At 37.2% G+C, this 23,172-nt stretch overlaps 1 protein-coding gene across 4 annotated transcripts in view; it reads right to left on the minus strand.

Moving 5' to 3' along the window:
* The window catches only part of RFC1 (replication factor C subunit 1), a 75,245-nt gene that overhangs the window by 34,491 nt on the left and 17,582 nt on the right, over nucleotides 1–23,172 (minus strand). For all 4 annotated transcript variants that reach the window (XM_080796749.1, XM_080796750.1, XM_080796748.1 and 1 more), the window contains exons 3-4: nucleotides 17,251–17,326; nucleotides 15,530–15,652 (exon numbers count right to left, since the gene is read on the minus strand). In XM_080796749.1, coding sequence (XP_080652875.1) covers nucleotides 15,530–15,652; nucleotides 17,251–17,326 — 199 coding nt within the window. The remainder of the gene's footprint in view (nucleotides 1–15,529; nucleotides 15,653–17,250; nucleotides 17,327–23,172) is intronic.

Below are 23,172 nucleotides of genomic sequence, written 5' to 3' on the forward strand. Positions count from 1 at the left end.
AATCTTCCTAAGTACAAGGATGGTTTGATATACTTACCAGATTTCAGTTTAACCACTGTTAACCAGAGTTAGCCAACAGACTAGGTTCAGTCACTCATATATCTGTTCTCCCTATCTGACAATCTGTCTCTGCCAGATTTGGGGGAAAGTGGGGGAAAGTGTCTGATTCGGATTTTACAGATTTGGGGGAAAGTGTCTGATTCGGATTTTACAAAGGAGAGGTGATGTGATCACCATTCCACCTAAGTACAAGAGCCAGGAAAATCACCCTTAATAATCCTAATAACCATTAAGAATATAATCTGAAACCCTTTTCCTTTTCTGTAAGATAACATAATGAATTATTATCTTACAGAAACCCAAATAATATTTTTAATTTATGGCTGGTTTATTTTAAACCCCTAGACTCAGTTAAGCTGTAGCATAACGAACCAGTAGCAGTCACCAACAAACTGTTCTACTTAGTAGTCAAAAACACATTATGCTAAGTACCCTAAAAGAAGATTCAAAACAAGACCAACACTGCTGATATCCTGGCTAGAATTAAAAACAAAACAAAACAAACACAAAACCAGAACCTGCTAAGTATAGATAACCAATACATCTCCTTAGGCAGTAAGTGCAAAATTAAAAACATATCCCGGTGTATATAAGATAAGGTTCCTAATCTTATCTGAGAGCTTATTAAATTTTACAATTTTCACGTGGTTTAAGTTCAACAACTCCATTTCTTTTCTTTTTTTATTTTAAGATTTTATTTATTTGCCAGAAAGAGAGAGAGAGAGAGAGAACATAAGCAGGGGGAGGGGGAGAGTGAAAACCAAGCTCCCCACAGAGCAGAGAGCCCAATGTGGGACTCAATCCCAGGACTTTGGGATCATGACCTGAACTGAAGGCAGCCACTTAACCAAATGAGCCACCCGGGCATCCCATCAACAACTCTATTTCTGGGCAGGAGGGATTATCTTAATGATAAAAGAACAAAATTACTGGGACGCCTGGGTGGCTCAGTCAGTTGGAGATCTGCCTTCGGCTCGGGTCATGGTCTCAGGGTCCTGGGATGGAGTCCCGCATGGGGCTCCCTACTCGGCGGGGAGCCTGCATCTCCCTCTCCCTCTGCTGCTCCACCTGCTTGTGTGCTCTCTCTCTGACAAGTGAATAAATAAGATCTTTAAAGAAAAAAAAAAAAAGAACAAAATTACATTGTCTCTGCAAAATGAGAGTTCTCTACAAGTTTGCCCCCCCAACTTTAAAAATGCCAAGAGAAGTAACATTCCATTTCCACTATACCCAGCCATGCTTATAAACAGTATGACAGAAAACCCCAGAACTAAATAAATGGACCAAGTCAGTCACTGTTTTTCTGTTACAGTTCTTCTCTAATTACTCAAGAACTTCCTCATTACCTAAAATATTTTATCTGTCTTTGGAACTTCAGATAAGATCAATCACTGCTATTTGGTGTAGGCTAAGAAAGGGGAACAATGGCACTGCAGATAATTGCAATCCCTAGTTTAACAAATCTCCAGCAATCTCAGAAATATTTTACAGGTGATAGGCTAACATGAAATTTAGTGAGACCAAACAATTCTAAGATTATCACATTAAAAAGACTATTGGCAAGTGGTAAGGAAACAGAACCTTCACATACATAACAGTCAATGACAGTAAATTTTTAAAAATCCTTACGGGGGAAGATCTTGCAATATGTACTGAAAACTTACATACAGCAACTCCACTTCTAAGAATTTAAACAAAACAAAATAAACGAACAAGCACACAAAGATGTATGTATCAAAATGCTTATCACCGCATTTGTTCACTCAAAAGTATAGAGAACAGCCTGCAGGAGGACAAGAAAAAACGAAGGGAAAATTAAGTGACTAATATGGTTTAGGCAAAAAATATAGCCTCAACTTTGACAGTGGCACCAAGCAGAGGTAAGTGAATAGCATTTATACGATGGGAAAACAAGTAACTTAAGTATCTACTGTATGTTCAACCACACAGTGGAATTCTATGAAACAGAAAATCATAATATATAACCATATTTACTGACATCTTCATATGTTTACTATGTGATAAAAACAGGGGACGTAACATGATGTTTAATGACACATTTATATCTACCTGTATTTATTTATAGATATACTTTTAAATTCACATTTAAATTTAAATTAAATGGATAGATTATGGGTGATTTTTTTCATTTTTTTCATCTATTACATCTATTACATCTATTACACTTCTCTCTTTTTGAGCTTGATCTAATATTTTAGAATAAATTGACCATCTCCTAGAAACTCTCTGACCCCCTGGTTTTCTGAGACAGAAAAGGCTTGGCTTTAGTTTTCTCCTTCTTTCCACCTTCCTTTGTTTACTTCTTTTTTTTTTTCCTTAAGATATTTATTTATTTATTTATTTGACAGATAGATCACAGGTAGGCAGAGAGTCAGGCAGAGAGAGGGGTGGGGGGAAGCAAGCTCCCCGCTGAGCAGATGCGGGGCTCCATCCCAGGACCCTGAGATCATGACCTGAGCTGAAGGCAGAGGCTGTTTACTTCTTTCATTGTTTATCAGCATCTCTGCTTATTTGGTCACCAGCTTCAGAGAATTCATGCTATCTTTTTATCTAATTGCTACTAATAATAGTTATTATTATCGAGCATTAAACTATCCGCCAGGTATACTCTACCATATTCTTTATAATGCATTATCTTTAATCAACAAATTCTCTCTCTCATCCAATGCACAGACCCCATTTTCTATATTCCTGACAAACATATAGCAATGTCATTCAACATGATCTCCCCTTTAATGATTAGCACTCTAAAAATTTCAAAGCTTTTCCTTGCATTAAGCCAAAATACTCCACTGTGAATTCCACCTATTTTCCTTAATCCATCCTTTTTCACAATGACCATTTGAAGACTGATCTCATTTCTTCCTTTGGTCCTTGTCCATATAAATGGTTAAAACAGTTTCAAGCCATTCACCATTTGGGTTACTGGGAAGATTAGATTTTTTAAAAGCAAAGTACCCAGTATAGCACCTGACCATGTTTTAACAGACATTCAATAAATAATAAAGTAGTAATCTCTAACGAAAACACTGAACCAGAATTCCAGAAAACTAAAATTCTAACCTGACTGCAACTATTTTTATTTTATTTTTAAGATTTCTTTTATTTTTAAGTAATCTCTACACCCACCACAGGATTCAAACTCACAACCCCGAGGATCAAGAGTCACATGCGCCACCAACTGTGTCAACCAGGCATCCCTATTTTATCTTTTTTTTTTTTTAAGATTTTATTTACTTATTTGACAGTCAGAAATCACAAGTAGGCAGAGAAGCAGGCAGAGAGAGAGAGAGAGGAGGAAGCAGGCTCCCTGCTGAGCAGAGAGCCCGACATGGGGCTCGATCCCAAGACCCTAGGATCATGACCTGAGCCAAAGGCAGAGGCCTTAACCCACTGAGCCACCCAGGCGCCCCCAGGCATCCCTATTTTAATTACCTTGGCTTCACTGTCCTCCTCGGCAAAATGTTCGACCAGACAAATTCTTAAGATTTTCCTTTCTAAAATTTTGGGAATCTATGGATAGTCTTATAGATTTTTAAATTATGTTCCATATTGGTGAGAATATGATATTTGTTCTAATATAAACACTGATTATGAAAACATAAACTAGTATGAATTTCCAGAAAGCAATTTGGCAAAATATACATAGAGCCTTAAAGATGTTCATAACCTTTAGCCTAGTAATTCTTGGAGATAATCTTGGAGGTACTCACAAATATTTGTAAACAAACACATTCATCACACTATTAGAAACATGAAAAATGTAAGCAACAGAAACAATCAAAACTGGGGAAGAGCTATATAAATTGTGCCCTAACCATACAATGGATCCATGTAGTCATTAAAAATTAATCCCAAATTTCAAAGTTCAAAAATATTATGGGAACAGTAACATTAAGCTGGCAAAAAAAAAAAAAAAAACCATCATTTTGTTCTTTTAGGTTAGTCTTAACATTATAGATATAAATGTCACCCCTAAAAGGGAATCTTCTTTTTCATGAGCCTTCTCTACTAGAGATCTCTTTATAACAGTGGAGCGTAATGGAGCCTTTCTCTGAATGTTTGGCTTAGAATACATGAATTTAAACTTAACAATGTCTTCAAGCTATAGATCGAAAGATGTACTGTAACCCAAACACAGACATAATTTTTAAGCATTTTCATAATTTCTGAGTAAAAATGGAATTACCCATGAATTTTCAAAAAAAAAAAAAAACACATGGAAGTGTTCTGCATAAAATTTCAACTATGTTTATTCTGTCCTGAGCTAAAAACTGCATACAAGGCCCCTTCTCTGCTAACCGCAAAATAAATAGCTCTCCAGGCCCCTTGGAAAGTAGGAGCAATTCAAGTGAAACAGTTATGAAAAGAGAAAAAAAGGACTGGCTTGCTTGATCTGACACTTATTTAGTACTCCATGATTTATGCATGTCCCCACACTGTTTACAGTTATGGGTAAAACTAACACCAAAAAAGTAAACTCATGATCCTCCTAAGCACAGAGATATTTCTTATAAATACAGAGGGTTTCATTAAGGAGAATATAGAAAAATATGGGGTTCTATAAAGTTGCAGACCTATCTGAAAGCATTCTGTCATCTTGCCTTATAAAACCAGAAAACCTGAAGAAAGCAGTAGTCCTACTATCTTTGTACTATGACTTCTGAACTGGCTGTCTTAAAACTCCTTTTGCCCTTAATATTTCAAAGGCTATACCAATACATGGTGGGAAAAAAAGGCTGAAGAGACCAAAGATAAGAACAATGCAATCAGCTGCTTGCAGAAGACAGTCATTTAACAGGTGTTGCTGTGACCATCCTCATGTAAAATAAATATTTTACGATCCTACACAGTGTGTAGAAATCAAACACTGCAGATAAAGTAATGGCTGTTTTTCTTTTTTAAGATTCGTTCTTATTTTTAATGAGCCTAAATTTGTTCCTGCACTGTCAGAAGCCAAAGGCAAACTGTGTTCTCTTCTCCCCAGAAACTTATAATACAATAATGATAAATAGATCTAAGTCCAATTTCTTAGACCTAGTTGAAAATCATGGGCAATTGAACACTCAGAATCTCCCTCCAGGATATCTGTCTCCTTATAAAAACACCATTTATTTTTATTTATACACAACATAACCTCAAATGTGGTAACAATCACCAGTAAACTAGCATTATCCAACATACAGCAGAGGAATTGCCTGGGAGAGAAGATTGCTTTGCCACTCTGAGTTACATACATTCATTTATTTAGAAAGGATAACAAAAGAAAGAGAAAGAAAATAGTCTGCAGGTCCATACAGAAATCTATTTACAAGCCAAAAAGGAAAAAATATATAATTATGGAGGTCACCCTGCTGAGAGTTTGAAATTCTGATATTCTCTCCTTCGGTTTGGAACACACAGAAACCAAATTAATGGAGATCATGCTAAAGAAATCTGGTTACAGAGATTAAAAATAATTTACTTAGCAACAACTAGTCAAAAACTAAAAAGGGACTCTGAGTTTTAGAGCCTTTTTCTACCAAGTTCCTTTTCAATACATCCTTGGGTCAAAAACCCAAACTGTCATTTTAGTTTTGGAAGTAGAGATAGTTTTATACATATGCCAAGTCTTCAATAAATATTTGTTAATTAACTAGATGGAAGAGAAACTAAACATACCATCCTTACACCATTTATGTGGTGCATCTAATATTCTGCGCTTCAGTATGATTAAATAAAACCTCTGAGACTGCTCATCTTTAATCAAGAAATTAAGAGAGCTCATGACTCAGTACCAATAAATCCTCTTAGAATCAAACAGAGTTCATGATATCTTTAAATAAACCCATTTTATAATCTGTGAGGCCTAGTGAGGTGAGTAATGATAAATAAGAGAGAAAGTACCAGCTTGTGCCAGGATGTTCCCCACCACCCAGGTGCCAAGGCCCCACCAGAGCAGGAGGAATGGTCCGTGAAAAGCCACAGCTCACTTCAATTACTAAGAAACCATTAACAGGGAAGGAGAAAGTGGAACATTTTACCACAACTTTCCTTGTCTCTATCTCCACTGGCTCTCACAGAGAAAGAAAAGCAGGCGGGACAGGGGGAGGCTTGGATAATAGGACACAGGTACATCACACACAGCTTCTTACAATTCTTAGGTATGAAACAGGCACCAGAAGGAAACCTGATTCGCCCGAAGAGTAAAGGGAGTGGTTTGGCAATGTAATTCCCCACTTCCGTTCACATTCCACTTTGCCACAAAGAGGAGGTAACAAAACTGTCTCAGTATTAAAACCAAGTATAAATCCCCTGTATATTATTAGTATTTAATTATATTTTCCCAATGCAATCCTATTTCCTTGGCATTCTGGAATACAACCCTGTGTATCTCATAGTTTCACAAGTAAAATATGTATCACAAGAACAAATAATAGTCTGTTCATTTTCAAAGATGCTTCAGAACCTCAATAATCATTCCAGATACTCTGGTGCTCCATTATCTTCAGGTCTCATAATATGCATTATTAAAAGAGGCCTGAAGAATAAACCACTGGGCAAAAAAGATGGTAAGAAAGCATCTAGCTCTTATAAAGATGTTTCAATTACTGTGAATCTGTGAATAAAATTGCTAAAGCAGTATCAGTGACCTCTGAGTCATCTATACAATGAAGAAGCCCCTAAAGATTAAAATGAGAAATGGAATCCTCGTTGCCGAAAAGAGAAAGGCAAATCCCCAACCAAGAACAATAGAAGAGGAAAGGTTTGGTGACAATTCTGTGCAGTAACATCAAGAACAGGTCAAAAGGAATATTCAACAGAAGATGGAGATCACCAGGAATAAAGAATGCCGACTTAAGTGCTTCTTTATTCTAGAAGTTACAGCACTAGCAGATGAAACGAATCTAGAAACAAGGGCTATCTGGAATTCAACAAAACATTCACCAAATTCTCTTCTCATAGGGCAAGGTGGGGTTTTTCAACCTCTCCATTACTGACCATTTTGAGCCAAATAATGCTCCTGAAGGGAGCTCTCCTGCACACCATACAATGTTTCGCAACATCTCTAGCCTCTACCAACTAGACACCATAGCACCTGCCAGCTGTGATGACCACAAATGTCTCCAGATACTGCCAAAGGTTCCGTGAGAGGCAAGTCACCCTTGATTGAGAAGCACTGATTTACAACAAGATGAAGAAATACAGGTGGTTATTAAGATCCCTAAGTAACTGAACCACCATTCGTGAGAAACAGAAAAGCTATATCCAAGGTGCTGATACTAGATCGTGTCAATTTCAGAAAAGGTTTATTTACCTCTTAATACTAAATAATTTTACCAATGCTTCTGAAAGGAATACAAAAATATGTTTATCAAATTTGTAGAAGTATGAAATCAGATGATACGAAAAAACAAGTACATGAGGAACGTCCAAAGATGACTGCACAGTTAAACTTTGTGCAACTTTAGACTGAAAATTGTTTCCTCAAGCTTTCTATAAGTAAGTCATCCCTAATATTAGGTAGATTTGAAGATCAGATCTGATGGATATGAAATATAAGCCATATAATAATGCTATTCCATTCCATGAAGTCAGTAGAAATGTTTTGGAAAAAAAAATGTATAGTCGTATACAAGATGAAATTTATTCTATTATTATGGTAGAATTCTCCCTGCCTTTTACTCTGGACACAGGAGTTTCAAGTAAAGTAAGAGACTCCTATGTAGAAGATCCCATAATTAAGAAAATATGAGCTATGGGGTACCTGGGGGCTCAGTCAGTTAAGCACCCAACTCTTGGTTTCAGCTCAGATTATGATCTCAGGGTCGGGAAACTGAACCCCAAATCGGGCTCCGTGCTCAGTGTGGGGTCTACTTGAGATTCTCCCTCTCCCTCTACTCCTCCCCCTGCCTCATGTGTTCTCTCTCTATAATGAATAAATCTTTTTAAAATGTTTCTTCATTATATATATATGAGCTACAAAACTAGGTAGTATTAATCATGTAAACCTGTAAAAGTTTATAAGTTGAATTTTTAAAATAGATTCTCTTTTTCTATAGTAGGTTAGAAAGTAAAGAATAATGCATATGAAACAGTGCTATTGATTTCCAAGCTCCCACATTATTCTCTTTTGCTAGGACACATAGTACCTAAATCTCCATGTTAAATTCTTCCAAACCTTTCACATTTATCTCAAACTTCTCTCTCCACGAGGAAATGTTTCCTGAACCTCCAAAATAAAAAAGTTACCTCTCCCATGCCTCAATATCCTTAGAAAACATTTTATCACTGTTAATTTTTCTTATATGATGTTTATATAAAAGACTTATCTCCCAATGAACTCTAAGCCCTTGAAGACAAGACTATGCTTTATTCTTTTATCTATTTCATAGATTATTCAATACACTATCACACACATAGAGTGTACACATGATGTTTACTGAATAAATAATCAAGGATTTAATACTGTTAAGTATTGTTAAATAAATGACTGGATCAAGATACAAAGCCTGGAATCTAACAAAATAAAAATATAAGAGCTCAGGGCACTTGGGTGGCTAAGTCAGTTAAGCGTCAAACTCTTGATTTTGGCTCAGGTCATGTCTCAGGGTCGTGAGACTGAGCCCAGCATCAGGCTCCACGCTGGGCATGCAGTCTGCTTGGGATTCTGGCTCCCTCTCCCTCCGTCCCTCCCCCAACCACATGGGCATGTGCACACTCTCTCTTTCTCAAACAAATAACTCTTTAAATTGAAAAAAAAAAAAGATATAAGAGTTTCTTTCAGGAAAAAATTAGTAAAGGTATGTGTAAAGTCCCCCTTTTCTGGACCTGAAAACTGGGTAAGACCTGACTTAATAGTAGCATGTTCAAAAAACAATATTATTAGTGGCACTTTGATCCATAACATAGTAACAGTCAAAGAGAAAATACAAATGCTGCTGGTAGAGGTGCGGGTGGAACTTTCATAAGAGCACTGTACCCAGGAGCAGAAACTGGAAGCCCTATCTATTCTTCATAATAAAGACAGGTAAAATACATCTTAAAATGAACCTCAAGAAATACCATTCTCTTTTAAGTGATCAGATTCTTCATTGTGAATCGCCCATTGATTGTTAAATATATCATATTGCAATGAAACATAAACAGGTATGTGAACACATCAATAATCCAATATCCAAAATAAGAACAGGAAAAAATGGAATGCATACTATTAAATTCCATATAGAAGCTTAAAAGAATGAGATAGAAATCTTTTTGTATGAGGAAGACCAAGGAGAGAGACAAAGAAAAGAGGGGAAGGAGGGAGGGAAAGAGGAAGTGAAAGACATTAAATTATGAAAAAGCAAGCTACAGAAATTTTATAATAAAATGCCACTCAAATAAATAAAATGTGTGTGTCTGTATATCTATACACATACACATACATGAATGTGTGTATACATATTTTTATTTATATAGACTACCTAAGGCAAAAGGGATCGATGAGGGAATAAAAAATTTTCATCTGAATTGTTTACTTCGTTTTCAGCGAGAATGTCTTACTTTCAGTGTTAATGTGTTACTTTTAGTATTCAATGTGTTACTTAGGTAAATTAAAATAATATTAATATTATATAATAATAACATAATATTAATCTAAATTCTCATCCCCCAAATGATAAATTTAGTTTCTTTTATAGAGTCTTAGTGCAGAAATCAATATTAATTTTTGAACAAGTATAATCAAAGAAATGTAATACATAGTTCTTAGTTTCCTCTCACTTTAAAGAAATTTTCAGGCTTAATTACTCTAGTTTCCCTGAAAACATCTAAGAAATGTTCTCTCTACTATACATAAGCTTTCCCCATTCGTTTGGTAAGCAAAACCATATGCCTCTAAAAATCAGTGAAAGAGAATGTTACACACACATCCTCAGCAATACTTCTGCTACTTTTTTCCCAAGTCACAGGTCGCTAACATTACATAAACTGGAGAACACCACATTCCCAATTTTTTCCAATTTAACACCCCGAAAACAATTATAACCTCAAGAGCACTGTCTCTGGAATTAGGTGCTCAATTAAAATTACCAGCCATAAACAACTTTTAAGACAGGGGAAAACCCCCATCATTCTCAACCAAACACCAGCCCCTGATGAAACTGCCTAATAAAAGGTCATCTTTGCCAAACAAAACTCAAGGTCTCTCACTTCATTAAACAGCTAAAAGTAAATATATTTACCCAGTACAACAAGTATTTGGGTTTTTACCAACCTACAAGAACATTTTACTAGAGTCAGTGGTTAGCTATGAAGATGTTTACAAGCCATTTTTTTCCTTTCCTTAAATTTGGGAGACTAATGTAATCAAAGTACTGTAAAAATCAATAGAAGACAGATTTAATAAAAGTGATAATGAAAAATAAATCACAGAGATAAACAATAAGCCTAAAGATCTGTACATATAGCCTAAAGAAGTGTATAATAATATAAACAAAAGCACATGAATGAAGTAGGTTATTTTCCAAATTAAGGTTATTTCCTAAATTTTTCTTGTTGTTTATAAAATCTTGTGCAACCAGAAAAAAATTGGGCTACATAGAGAGTTTTAAATTTTCTCATAACCATATATTAAAAAGTAAAAAAGAAACAAGAAAAATTAATTTTAACAATATATTTTATTCAACCCAATATATTCAAATTATTACCATTTCAACATATCATCAATACTAAAAAATTATTAATAAGATAATTTACTTCTTTTTCATATTAATCCTCTGAAATCTGTCCTTTACACTCACCATACTCTCAGTTTGGGCTTGTCACATTTCGAGTACTCAACAGCCACAAGTAATTAGAAGCTGCCATATTGGACAGTGCACATCTGCAACGTGAGTGGGTCAAATTCAATTTCTCAATTTCTGAAGCACAGTTACATGATCAACAGAAGTCCTAAGTACTTAAGGAAAAATCAAATGTCTTCAGCATAGTCTTTAAAGGCAGATGTAGGGATACAACAAAATCAAAATGTAAACCTAACAGTTAATATTTATTTAGCATTTATTATATGCCTGACCCTGTTTTAAATGCTTTTCAAGGATTATCTCATTTGATCATCACAAAGTCCTCTGATGTAGGTACTAATAATAAACCCATTTCACAAATGAGGAAACTAAGACATGGGGAAGATAAATGAAGGTTGACCCAGCCAGCCTGAATTAAGAGCTCATGTTCTTAAACACTACAAATATTATACTGCAAGAAAAATACCAAACAAAAACTGGTTCATAAAAAATAAAATATGGTGTTTCTTTTGTTATTTTTTTTTTAAAGATTTCATTTATTTGTGAGAGAGAGCATGAGCCAGGCCAGGGCGCGGGGGGTGGGGAGAGGGAAGGGGGGAGAGCCCAAAGTGGAGCTGCCCAGGACCCTAAATCATGACCTGAGCCAAAGGCAGATGTTTAACCAACTAAGCCAACCAGGTGCCCCTGTTTTTTTCATTATTAACAGGTTTTTAAAACTGAATCATTGTCATATAATCCTTTTCCACAAGAAGCTCCAATCTCCCAATCAACAATGCAATTTTAGGTTAGAATTTTTATTTTTATTTTTATATTTATTATTACCACAAATACTATATTTAACCTGACACTAGTAATATAAATATTTACATTTATAATGTGAATATTTATTCATGACCCACTACTGAAAAACTAGTTTTAGATTTTAAAAAAAAAATCATTTTTAAGACAAAGAATTTTCCAGCTTATTAATTTCAAGAAGCTGCACCTTTCTTAAAACTCTTTATGTATCTGATTTGCTTTATGTATCTGATTTGCTGATATGGACTGCTTTATAACAGTTCATTCCCTTACAGAGGGAAGAAAAAGAGCTTATGTTTCTTCCCATGCACCTGTGATTTCAAGGAATAAAAAAACTATGAGACCATAAATACAGGCAAGAAAAGAACTAGCTTTTCCCTATATCTTAATTGTAAGAAAAAACAGAAAATTGTAATTAATACTGAACATCCTATTAGATACATCGCACCCCAAGATTTCCAGCTACAATAAGGGGACAATGGTTACTTTCCCATGTACGTGCCACCAGCAGAATGAAACACTGATAATGTTCAAAGAAATTGCAGATAAAGTATTGGATATCTTTTCAGAAAATCACATTCAAAAATACCTGGTCTGAAATAAACGATCCCATGTTAAAGAAAATCTGTGATCAGAGCTTAAATCGTCTGACCCTTCTGTGTACCTAAAATCACAAGATAAGGATAGCCAACTGATCCACAGTTGAAGGCCACAGCTGTCTACACACTAACTTTGACGTTTCCAGGGTGTCACTGGAAAGCTTGATCACACCACCTTCAGTTCCATAACAAACCTATCACCATACTGTTTCTAGTATCCCTCCCACATATTCAAAACTTCTCAAAGGTGGCCAGATCTCATAGGGGGATCTCTTAATAGAAGAGTGCATTTGCACAATGTGCCTGAGCAGATATTTAGCAATAGAACAAAAAGGTTAAAAAGTCAGTCTGCCTCTGCCATAATGAAGAAATATCTCAGCTTACCGAAAAGTTTACAGAAAATATGTTCATGTCACCTACATTTTGGTTTTGATCATTTGTACAATTTTATCAAATAAATGTCTCTGAGAACCTACAAAGCTCATCTGTGGGCTTCTTCTGTTTTGCTTTTTTTCCTCTGGACTGCCTGTTTTTATATGCTTCAGGCACTGGGTCTGGCCCTTTCCTCTGCATTATTCCAGTAAGTCTCCACAACAAACCTATTCAATTAGTGTCGCTGCTTTGTAGAAGGTGAGGCAGACTCGAAGAGCTGTCAGATGGGAACCAAGGATGGAACGTCAGACAGGGCTTCTGACCTTCCAGGCTCAGGTTCCTCCTATAACACAAGGACTTCCTTTCCTGTTTCACTCCCTACTTACCGATCCATGTATCCACCACAAGCACCTGCACACTCTCAAGTAACAGTCCATACATGGAAGTAAAGTTTGACTGTTACTTGTATCTCTGAAAACTTTGACCTGTAACTGCAAATTCCAGTAATACTAAAATCTTAGAGGTGAACTGTATATCGCAATAAAGCTGTTCTTGAAAAAAAAAAAAAAAAAAAAAAAACAAGGAGCACCTGGCTGGCTCAGTCAGTAGAGCATGAGACTCTGGATCTCAAGGCTGTGAGTTCAAGCCCCATGTCAGGTGTACAGATTACTTAAAAATTAAAAGAAAATAGGGACATCTGGGTGGCTCAGTAGGTTAAGCCTCTGCCTTAGGCTCAGGTCATGATCCCATGGTCCTGGGACTGGAGGTCCCATTCAGCTCCTTGTTCAGCAGAGAGCATGCTTCTCCCTCTGCCTACCACCCCCCTGCTTGTTCTCTCTCTCTCTCTGTCTCTCTCTAGCAAATAAATAAATAAAACCTTTTTTAAAAATAAATAAGAATATTCAAAAAATTTTTCAATTAACAACAGAAAACCTTCAACATGCTAATGACATCAATTCTCCAACTATCCTAATAATAGTACTATAGGTCATCCAAACACCTAATCTGTAACTCATTTCCCAAAAACGTTGATATCAGCCCCTTACTATTGCAAACTTTTTACGTCTCTCATTACTTCACCCCCAGTAAATGCCTCAACTTCCCACTTTACAACTTCTATATTCTCCATCCCACCCTCAACACTAGCAATCCAGCTATCACCCTTCAATATTATTTTCATCATTCCACAACTCTCTTCAAAAACTTTCATGGTTCCCTTTTCCCTGCTATGTTAAGGCTAAATGCATCGGCCTTGCCTTCAAGGCCTTCCTTCGTCCTACCTCCCACCACGCCTCAGCATGCGGGTGAGCAGTCTCTTCTGTGTCCTATGAACATACCAACCCCTGTGCTGGCTGCCGTGCTTCAAATAATCCCATCCCCACAAGCTGACTCGTTCTTCCCTCCATCACTGGCTCATCCTTCAAGTGCTAGGCCAACTCTTAGCTTCAAGCACTCTGCCTGACTACTTTTCACTGCCTCAAGCAACTCCTACAGTACTTGGGAGTCTGGTCATTTTTTTATCCTCAGCTCCTAGTATCTGGGATGTAAAAAAACACCCAATAAATGTTTGCTGAATACCAAAATAAATGCATTGCTTTTACCTTGTCTCTTCAAACCAGGTGTATTCACTTCACTAGCAATACGGAAGTAGCAGAGTGCTAAAAATAATGGTTCAGGAGGTTTTCTTCAATATAAACAAATCAGTAACCTATGACATGCTTTCATGGCCCCTTCAAGCATTTCTATGCAGGAACTGACTCAACAGGCTCTGTGAATTTGAAGATTACTACATCTAACCTTTCATTCCTGTTCTGGTCTCCTCTAGTAGTTAACAATTGCCAGAATCAAAATGACTTTACAATGAATGCATCTGAGTTTTTTTCTTTAGGTGACATTTCAGAGATCCTCACCATAAATGAATAATGTCTATGAAACAACCATTTACACTACTTTACCATTTTAAGATTAGTGTACAATTATTTATAAATGTCTTTTGCTTTTTGACCACTCAAAACAGATCAAACAAATTTCAGTAGCAGCGCTAAAATCTTCAGTGTCACAAGAGAATACAAGGAATTCAGGTCCCATCTCTGCTAGATTATATATCTTTTTAAAGATTTTATTTATTTATATGAGACAGAGAAAGAGAGCTCAAGCAAGGGAATGGGCAGAAGGACAAGCAGACTCCCCGCTGAGCGCAGAGCCACCTCAGGGCTCAATCCCAGGACCCTGGGATCAGGACCTGCGCCAAAGTCAGACCCTTAAGTGACAGAGCCACCCACATGCCCCTGTGCTAGATTTTATAAATCACAAATATGAATAACAGTTATATATTTAGCTTATTATGACTCTAAAATGCAAGATTAAAAAACTTACATAAAACACACCAATAACATTTTAATCTATGATTCAAGATAAAACTTCAGCTTATTCAACAGAGAACACCTAGGGGTGCCTGGGTGGCTCAGGTGACTGACTCTTGCTTTCGGACTGGGTCATGATCTCAGGGTGCTGGAATCCGGCCCACATCAGGCTATGCCGTCAGTGGGGAGTCTGTTTGGGGAGGCTCTCTCTCCCTCTGCCTCTGCCCCGTTCCCCACTCACATTCTCTTTTTCTCACAGTCTCTTTTTCTCTCTCTCTAAAATAAATAGATAAATCTTAAAAAAAAAAAAAAAAACTTTAAAAAATCCCAAGGCCAATTCTCCTGTGATTGGTCTTTACAATGGCCCTTAACCCACAGAAAATGCCAAAGATAATGACTACAGCCTTCCTCTAATATACACCAACAAAGGAAAAAAGGCAACAGAATTTCAATTCAAAGTGAAAGAGGTACATCCAGACACCAATGAGAAGCTCACGAACATAACACACACTACTGCTCTCTAAAACAATAAACATATTCAGTACCTTACCTGTTTCTGAAATGTATGTAACAGGATCCTGGCGTAGAATTTTACCAGGTTTAGAAGACAACGGCAATTTTTCTGGTTGCTTTTTGGCATTTTTTACCTGCACTGTCTCCTCTGATTCTGAATCTGTACATGAAAAGAAAATCAAACAAAACCCTCAAAAGAAATAGCAAAATACAGTGTGTTTTTAAAGTGATTATTGATAACCAATTCCTCAAGGCCCATTTCAAAACTTTTACTGTGAATTCTCACAGGTTACTTCTACTTGTGTTAAGCCTTTGTCTTACTTCTGTTGCCGTAACAAGTCACCACAAATTTAGTGGCTTAAAACAATATAAGCATATTATCTTACAGTTCTGGAGGTTAAAAATTCCATATGGTTCTCACTGGACTAATATCAAAGTGTCAGCAGGGCTATGATCCTTTTCTAGATACTCCTGGGAAAAATCCATTTCCCTGTCTTTTCCAGTTTCTAATGATTACTAACATTCTCTAGTTAGGGCTCCCTTCCTCCATCTTCAAAACCAGCAACAGCGGGCAAAATCCTTCTCATGCTGCCATCTCTCTGGTTCTCTGACTGTCTTCCATAGTTAATCTCTCTCTCTCTTTCTCCTGCTTCCCCCTTCCTTGTAAATACAATGGGCCCACCCCTAGATAATCCAGGATAATCTCCCTACTTTAAGGTCATCTGATTATCAAACTTAATGCCACCTACAACTTTAATTTCTCTTTTGTTATGTAACCTAACATATTCACAGATTCTAGGAATTAGGGTATGGACATTTTTGGAAGCACTGGTCTGTCTACCACAACCTAACCACCCAAGACACTTAAATACAAACCAAGACAAAGGAGTACAAAAATAGAAGTTTCATAAACTTTAGTATCCTTCCTTTTTCTCTGAACCATGCATTTATAAATCCTGCTTCATATTATTCTAAACTGTACCAAACAATTACATTTCCAGTTTCCCAAATGACAGAAACTCCCAGGGAATGTGCATTTATTTCAAATTCCTTATAATATACAACAGTAAAAGACTTACAATAAACACTCATGTATTTTTAGGATGGAGTCAGAATCTTTGCTATCACTGTCAAATCCTAACAATCTACAAATGCTTCCTTAGGTTACCTTTTTAACTGTAAGAATTCACACCAGATAGATCTACTCCACAAAAGTAAAATCTAAAACGTTCTGAATTCTACCATTACTTTAATATAGCATAAAAGGCAAGCATAAAAATACACACTCCCCATCTTAAAAGTATATTCAAATATTTTATATGGTGCTTGTTCCACTTTAAATGCAACAAAAAAGGTCCAGATTAAAAGCACAAAAATTAAATTTTAGATCTTTGTTTCTAAAGCAATATTCTAAAACACTTTTTTTTCAAATTCAGTTTCCAAGAAGTTCAGCTGCAAGAGAAGTTAGTATGAATATTTTAAAAAATAAATATGCCATATTCAAAGTAAGTCTAAGATATGCTATATATACTATATACCCCCCAAACAGACATATTTAATACATTAACACATTTCAGCTCTGGTAAGTTCCACAGTATTATAAAACTGTTTCTAACTTTAGGTATAGAGCCCTCTCCTCACAGGACTTATTATAACATCAGAGAGAGCTGTGTGTCTCAGAACACCAGTTCGGAAAACACTGCTCCGAGGAATATAAAATTATTTTAAAATTTTAAAGCTCCTCAGGAGAAATATTACCTGAATCATAGATAATCCTCTTTTTCTTGTTTGGTTGCTTCTGCTTAGAGTCGTCTTCTTTACAAGAATTATTTACCTGTAAACATCACAGTATAATGAGAACACAAAAACATCTACATAACTCAGCTGCTTTTTTCTCATTAGACTTGAGCTCAGTAATTTTGCCCCAAGGAGACATTTTTGCTTGTCATAAATGGGGCGGGGGGTGGGGGGCGGCTATGGGGGCTTGGGATGTTACTGGCATCTAATGGATAGATGGTAGACCAGGGATGTTTCTAAATGTCCTACAATGCATAAGACATTCCTCCATAACAAAAAATTACACAGCCCAAAAGTCATTAATGCCCTAAGCCAGATCCTCCATCAAAAAGAAAAGAGGTAACAAACGCTGGCATGGATATGAAGAAAAAGGAACCCTTCTGGACTGCTGGTGGGACTATAAAATGTACAGCCATTATGGAAAACAGTACGGAGGTTCCTCCCAAAAAAAAAAAAAAAAAAAATTTTTTTTTTAAGATTTTATTCATTTATTTCACAGACAGAGATTACAAGTAGGCCGAGAGGCAGGCAGAGAGAGAGGAGGAAGCAGGCTCCCTGCTGAGCAGAGAGCCCGATGTGGGGCTCGATCCCAGGACCCTGGGATCATGACCCAAGCCAAAGGCAGAGGCTTTAACCCACTGAGCCACCCAGGCGCCCCCAAAATTTTTTTTAATTTAATTTTTTCTCAGTGTTCCATAATTCATTGTTTATGCACCACACCCAGTGCTCCAAACTACCATATGACCCAACAATTCTACTTCTGGAAATATATCCAAAGGAAACAAAAACACTAACTCAAAAAGATATCTACATCCCATGTTCACCGAAGCATTATTTATAATAGCCAAGACACGGAAACAACCTAAATGACCATCAAAGTAGAAAAGGATAAAGAATAAAGTACACATTAAAAAAAAAAAAAAAAAGGAAATCCCACCATTTGCAACAACATGGATGAACCCTTGCAGGCATTATGCTAAGTGAAATAAGTCAGACAGAAAAAGACAAACACTGGATAATCTCACCAATATGTGGACTCAAAAAAAAAAACCAAAAAACATACCAAACTCATAGAAAAAGAGATCAGACCTGTGGTTACCAAAGGCAGGGGTGAGGCGAAGTACAACTGGAGTAAGGTGTTCAAAAGGTATAAACTTTTAGTTACAAGTCCTAGGGATGTAATATACAACACAATGACTATAGTTAACACTGCTATTTGATAAGTAGGAAACTGGTTAAGAGGGTAGATCTAAAAGTTCTCATCACAGGAGATGAGAAAAAAAAAATTTTTTTTTTCCTTTTATTGTTATCTATGTTGAGATCATGGATGTTAACTACACCTACTGTGGTCATCACTTCACAACAGATGTAGGTCAAACCATCATGCTGTACAGCTCGAACTTATATATCTATATATGTCAATTATTTCTTAGCCCAAATCTGTGCCTGTCTCCTGAACTACATATGAATGGAACAACTCCCAGTGCCCAGCTAAGGATAAATGAACTGAATAAAGATTTCATCTGCTGCCTATCACAGAGGAGACAACAGTTTAGAGTTTGAGTTCAGCCAAATTAACTGCCTGCTAAACCAAAAGAATTAACACTCTTTGGAAGAATGTAACAGAATCCAAATTTCCTACGCTATATAATTCACACTATACAACATAAATCCAAAATAACCAGACACACACCAAAAAACTAGGAAATGTGACCTGTGATGCTTAGTTTTACCTGTAAACTTGCTGGGCCACAAAGTACCCAGATATTACATCAAACATTATTCTGAGTATTTCTATGAGGGTGTTTTTGGATGAATCTAATATTTAAATCAATAGACTGATTAAAGGGTGATTCCTCTCCCTAATGTGAGTGAACCTGATCCAATCAGTTGAAGGTTTGAAGAGAACAAAAGACTAACCCTCTCCCGAGTAAGAGAATTCCTCCTTCCTGCTTGCCTTCAATCTAGGACATCAACTATTCCTGAGTCTCAAGCCTACTACTCTTGGCAAGCAGGCTTGAGCCTGTAATCACACTACTGGCTCTCCTAGTTCATAGGACTTCAGACTCACACTTAAACTACACCATCAGCTATCACAAGTCTCCAGCTTGCCCAGCTGTAGGTCTAGGGACTTGTCAGCCCCCATAATCACATTCATAAATTCTTTAAAATAAATCTCTTTTGAGATTCTATTTCTTTGGAAAATCCTAATACAGATTTTGTTACCATGAAATGGAGTGGTGCAGTAAAAAATACCTAAAATATGGGAATGGCTTTGGAACTGGGTTATGATGAAAGCTGGAAAAGTTTTTGATGTGTGTGCTTAAAAAAAAAAAAGCCTAGGACTTCTGGTCTAAGATGGCAATGAACTCACTTCCACAGGACACACCAAATCTATACCTATTTATAGAGCAATTCCTCCTGAAGAACTGAGGGCTGACCGAACAGCCTCTGCACAACAAAAAATAGAGAGATCACATACAGAATGGCAAGAGAAACAGAGACAGGGTAATGAAAGGAACCCCCACCCATCACTGTAAACTGCATTAGGCACGGAGAGTACTGAGAAACCATAAGCAGATTCGTCTTCTTGGGTAGAGAAAAAAGGCTATGGTTTAAAAGAGTAACTAGATTATAAAAAATTCAGCCCCACATCTCCACCAAATGGTGGGAGAGCTGCTGGAACTCTCTCCAGGTTGGAGGGGCCAAGGTTTACATTCTCCCTCCACCTTGACAGCATGGACAGGAGTAGGGTCTTGTTGGCCTATCACCTCAATAATCCCCCACCAGCCCTAGACACCCCACCCATGTGACCCTAGCACAACACATACTGCTACATCCCTGATCAGCTCTCCATCCCCACACAGTGCTAGCTGTCTTGCCAATGTGACACAGGCACAAGGGACCCCAAAACACCACTTTGGCTCCAGACAACTTGCCAGGGCAACCCCCCTGCAGAGTTCCCCAAGAACATGCCCAATTTGGCTCCAGATGACTCACCAAGGTACCCACTACGTACAGTGCCTAGAGACCACCCAGTCCATTCCTGCTTTGGATCCAGACAACTGACCAGGGCACCCCTACACAGAGCACCCCAGCACACCTCAACTTACACACACTTCAGCATCAGCTGTGCTCAGCAGAGAGAACCCTGAGACTGCCCTGGGCCATGCCATTTCAGATTCAACTGTCCTACCAGGGCACCCTGTGCACAAAGACCCCCGGGGACCACCCAGCTTGCATCTACTTCATTTTAGCAGTCTTCCAGGGCACCCTCTTATGCAGAGAGCCCTAGGACCACCCCAATCCACGTCCACTACAGCTCAGGCCATCCCACCAGGGCACCCCAGCACAGAGTGCCTCAAAACCACCAGCTTACAACTTCAACCAGCCAGCCAAAGTCACCAGGCATATGCAGCTACATATGGGATGACCATACACACGATCATTCCTTCAAGTTTAGGAGAAATATCTGTTGCACCTAATTCACAGGAACAAGCACAGAAAGTCAAGCAAAATGAGAAGACAGAGGAATATGCTTCAAATGAAAGAACAAGACAAAACCTCAGGAAAAAAACTAAATGCAACAGAGATAACCAAGCTATCTGCCAAACATTTCAAACTTAAAAAAAAATTAATGATCACAGAGATGCTCACCAACTGGAGAGAAGAGTGGATGAGTTCAGTGAGAACTTCAACAAAGAGAGAGAAAATATTAAAACAGACTGCCGCTGAAGAATACAGTAAATGAAATGAAAAACACACTAGAGACAATAACAGAAGATTAAAGAATGCAGAACAGATCAGCAATCTGGAAGACAGACTAACTGTAAGCACCCAAGCCATGGAGTGAAAAGGAAAAATAATTTTTTTAAAAAAATGAGAACAGGAAGGATCTGTTGGAAAACATGCAAACAAAGCAAACAAAGATTTGCATTATAGGGGTCTCAGAAGAAGCTGAGAGAGAGAGACAAATGGACAGAAAAGTTATTGAGGAAGTATCTGCTGAAAATTTCCCTCACCTGGAGAAGAAAATGGATATCCAGATTCAGGAAGCACAGAGAGTTCCAAACAAAAACCCAAGGAGCTCCATACCATAACAGTAGTAAGTAAAATGTCAAAGATTAAAGATAAAGAATTTTAAAAGCAGCAAGAAGAAGCTAGTAATTACCTACAAGGGGAACTCCATAAGGCAGTCAGATGATTTTTCAGCAGAAACTATTATGCACACCAGAAGGGAGAGGCATGATATATTCAAAGTGCTGAAAGGAAAAAAGCTACAAACAAGAATAGTCTACCCAGCAAGGTTATCATTCAGAATTGGAGAGATAAAGAGCTTCCCAGATAAACAAAAATTAAAGTATTTCATCACCACTAAACCAGCCTTACAAGAAATGTTAAAGAGCTTCTTTAACTGGATAAAAAAGGCTGCAATTAGAAGAAAATTATGAAAAGAAAAAAATTTCATTAAAAGCAAGCACAGTAAAGGTAGTAGAGCAATCACTTACAAAGCTAGTATAAAGGTTAAATGACAAAAGTAGTAAAACCAACTATATTTTAAAAAGTTAGTTAAGGGGGGGACGCCTGGGTGGCTCAGTTGGTTAAGTGGCTGCCTTCGGCTCAGGTCATGATCCCAGCGTCCTGGGATCAAGTCCCACATCGGGCTCCTTGCTCCACAGGGAGCCTGCTTCTCCCTCTGCCACTCTGTCTGCCTGTGCTCACACTCTCTCTCTCTCTCTGACAAATAAATAAATAAAATCTTTAAAAAAAAAAAAAAAGTTAGTTAAGGGGGGGATGCCTGGGGGGCTCAGCTGGTTAAGCATCTGCCTTCAAGCTCAGGTCATGATCCCAGGGTCCCAGGATCAAGTCCCACATCAGACTCCCTGCACAGTGGGGAGACTGCTTCTCCCTCTGCCTGCTCTGCCTGCTGCTCCCCCTGCTTATGCTGATAAATAAATAAATAAAATCTTTAAAAAAAAAAAAAAGTTAAGGGGACTCCCATAATAAAAAGATGCAAAACCTAACAACAAATAGATAAAAGGTGGACAGAAGGGAGTAAAAATGAAGTTCTTTTAGAATGTTTCAATCTTAAGTGATCATCAATTTAATATAGACTATCATATACTTAGATGTTATACAGGAACCTAATGATAACCACAAGCCAAAAACCGTAACAGATATACAAAAAATAAAGACAAGCACAACACTGAAGAAACTTGCCAGTCACAAGAATAGAGAGCAAGAGAAGAAAGGAATAGAGAACTACAAAAACAACCAGAAATCAATTAACAAAAAAAGTACATACCTATTTACTCTAAATGTAAATAGCCTAATTCTCTAATCAAAAGACAAGGGGCTAAAAAAAAGAAAAAGACAGGATGATAGAGTGAATAAAAAACAAGACTCGTCTATATGCTACCCACGAGAGACTCACATCAGACCTAAGGACACATACAAACTGAAAATGAAGAGAGGGAAACTAAAAAAATATCTATCTATCTATCTCTCTCTCTCTCTCTCTCTCTCTCCAAGGTAGCAATACTTATATCAGACAAAACAGACTTTAAAACAAAGACTCTAACAAGAAACAAAAAATGGCATTACATAACGATAAAGGGATCAATCCAACAAGATGATGTTAACAATTGTAAATATTTACACAGCCAATACTGAAGCACCTACACACACAACACAAAGATTAAGAGATGTAAAGGAAGAAACTATATAAAAATAGTACGGATATTTAAACCCCCTAGTTTTCCAGGAAGAAAATCAATAAGAAAACAGTCAGACCAGATGGACTTAACAGATATATATAGAACATTCCATCCAAAAACAACAGAATACATATTCTTCCTAAGTGCACATTGAACTTTATCCAAG

This window comes from Martes martes, assembly GCF_963455335.1.
Source record: "Martes martes genome assembly, chromosome: 2".
NCBI lineage: Eukaryota > Metazoa > Chordata > Mammalia > Carnivora > Mustelidae > Martes > Martes martes.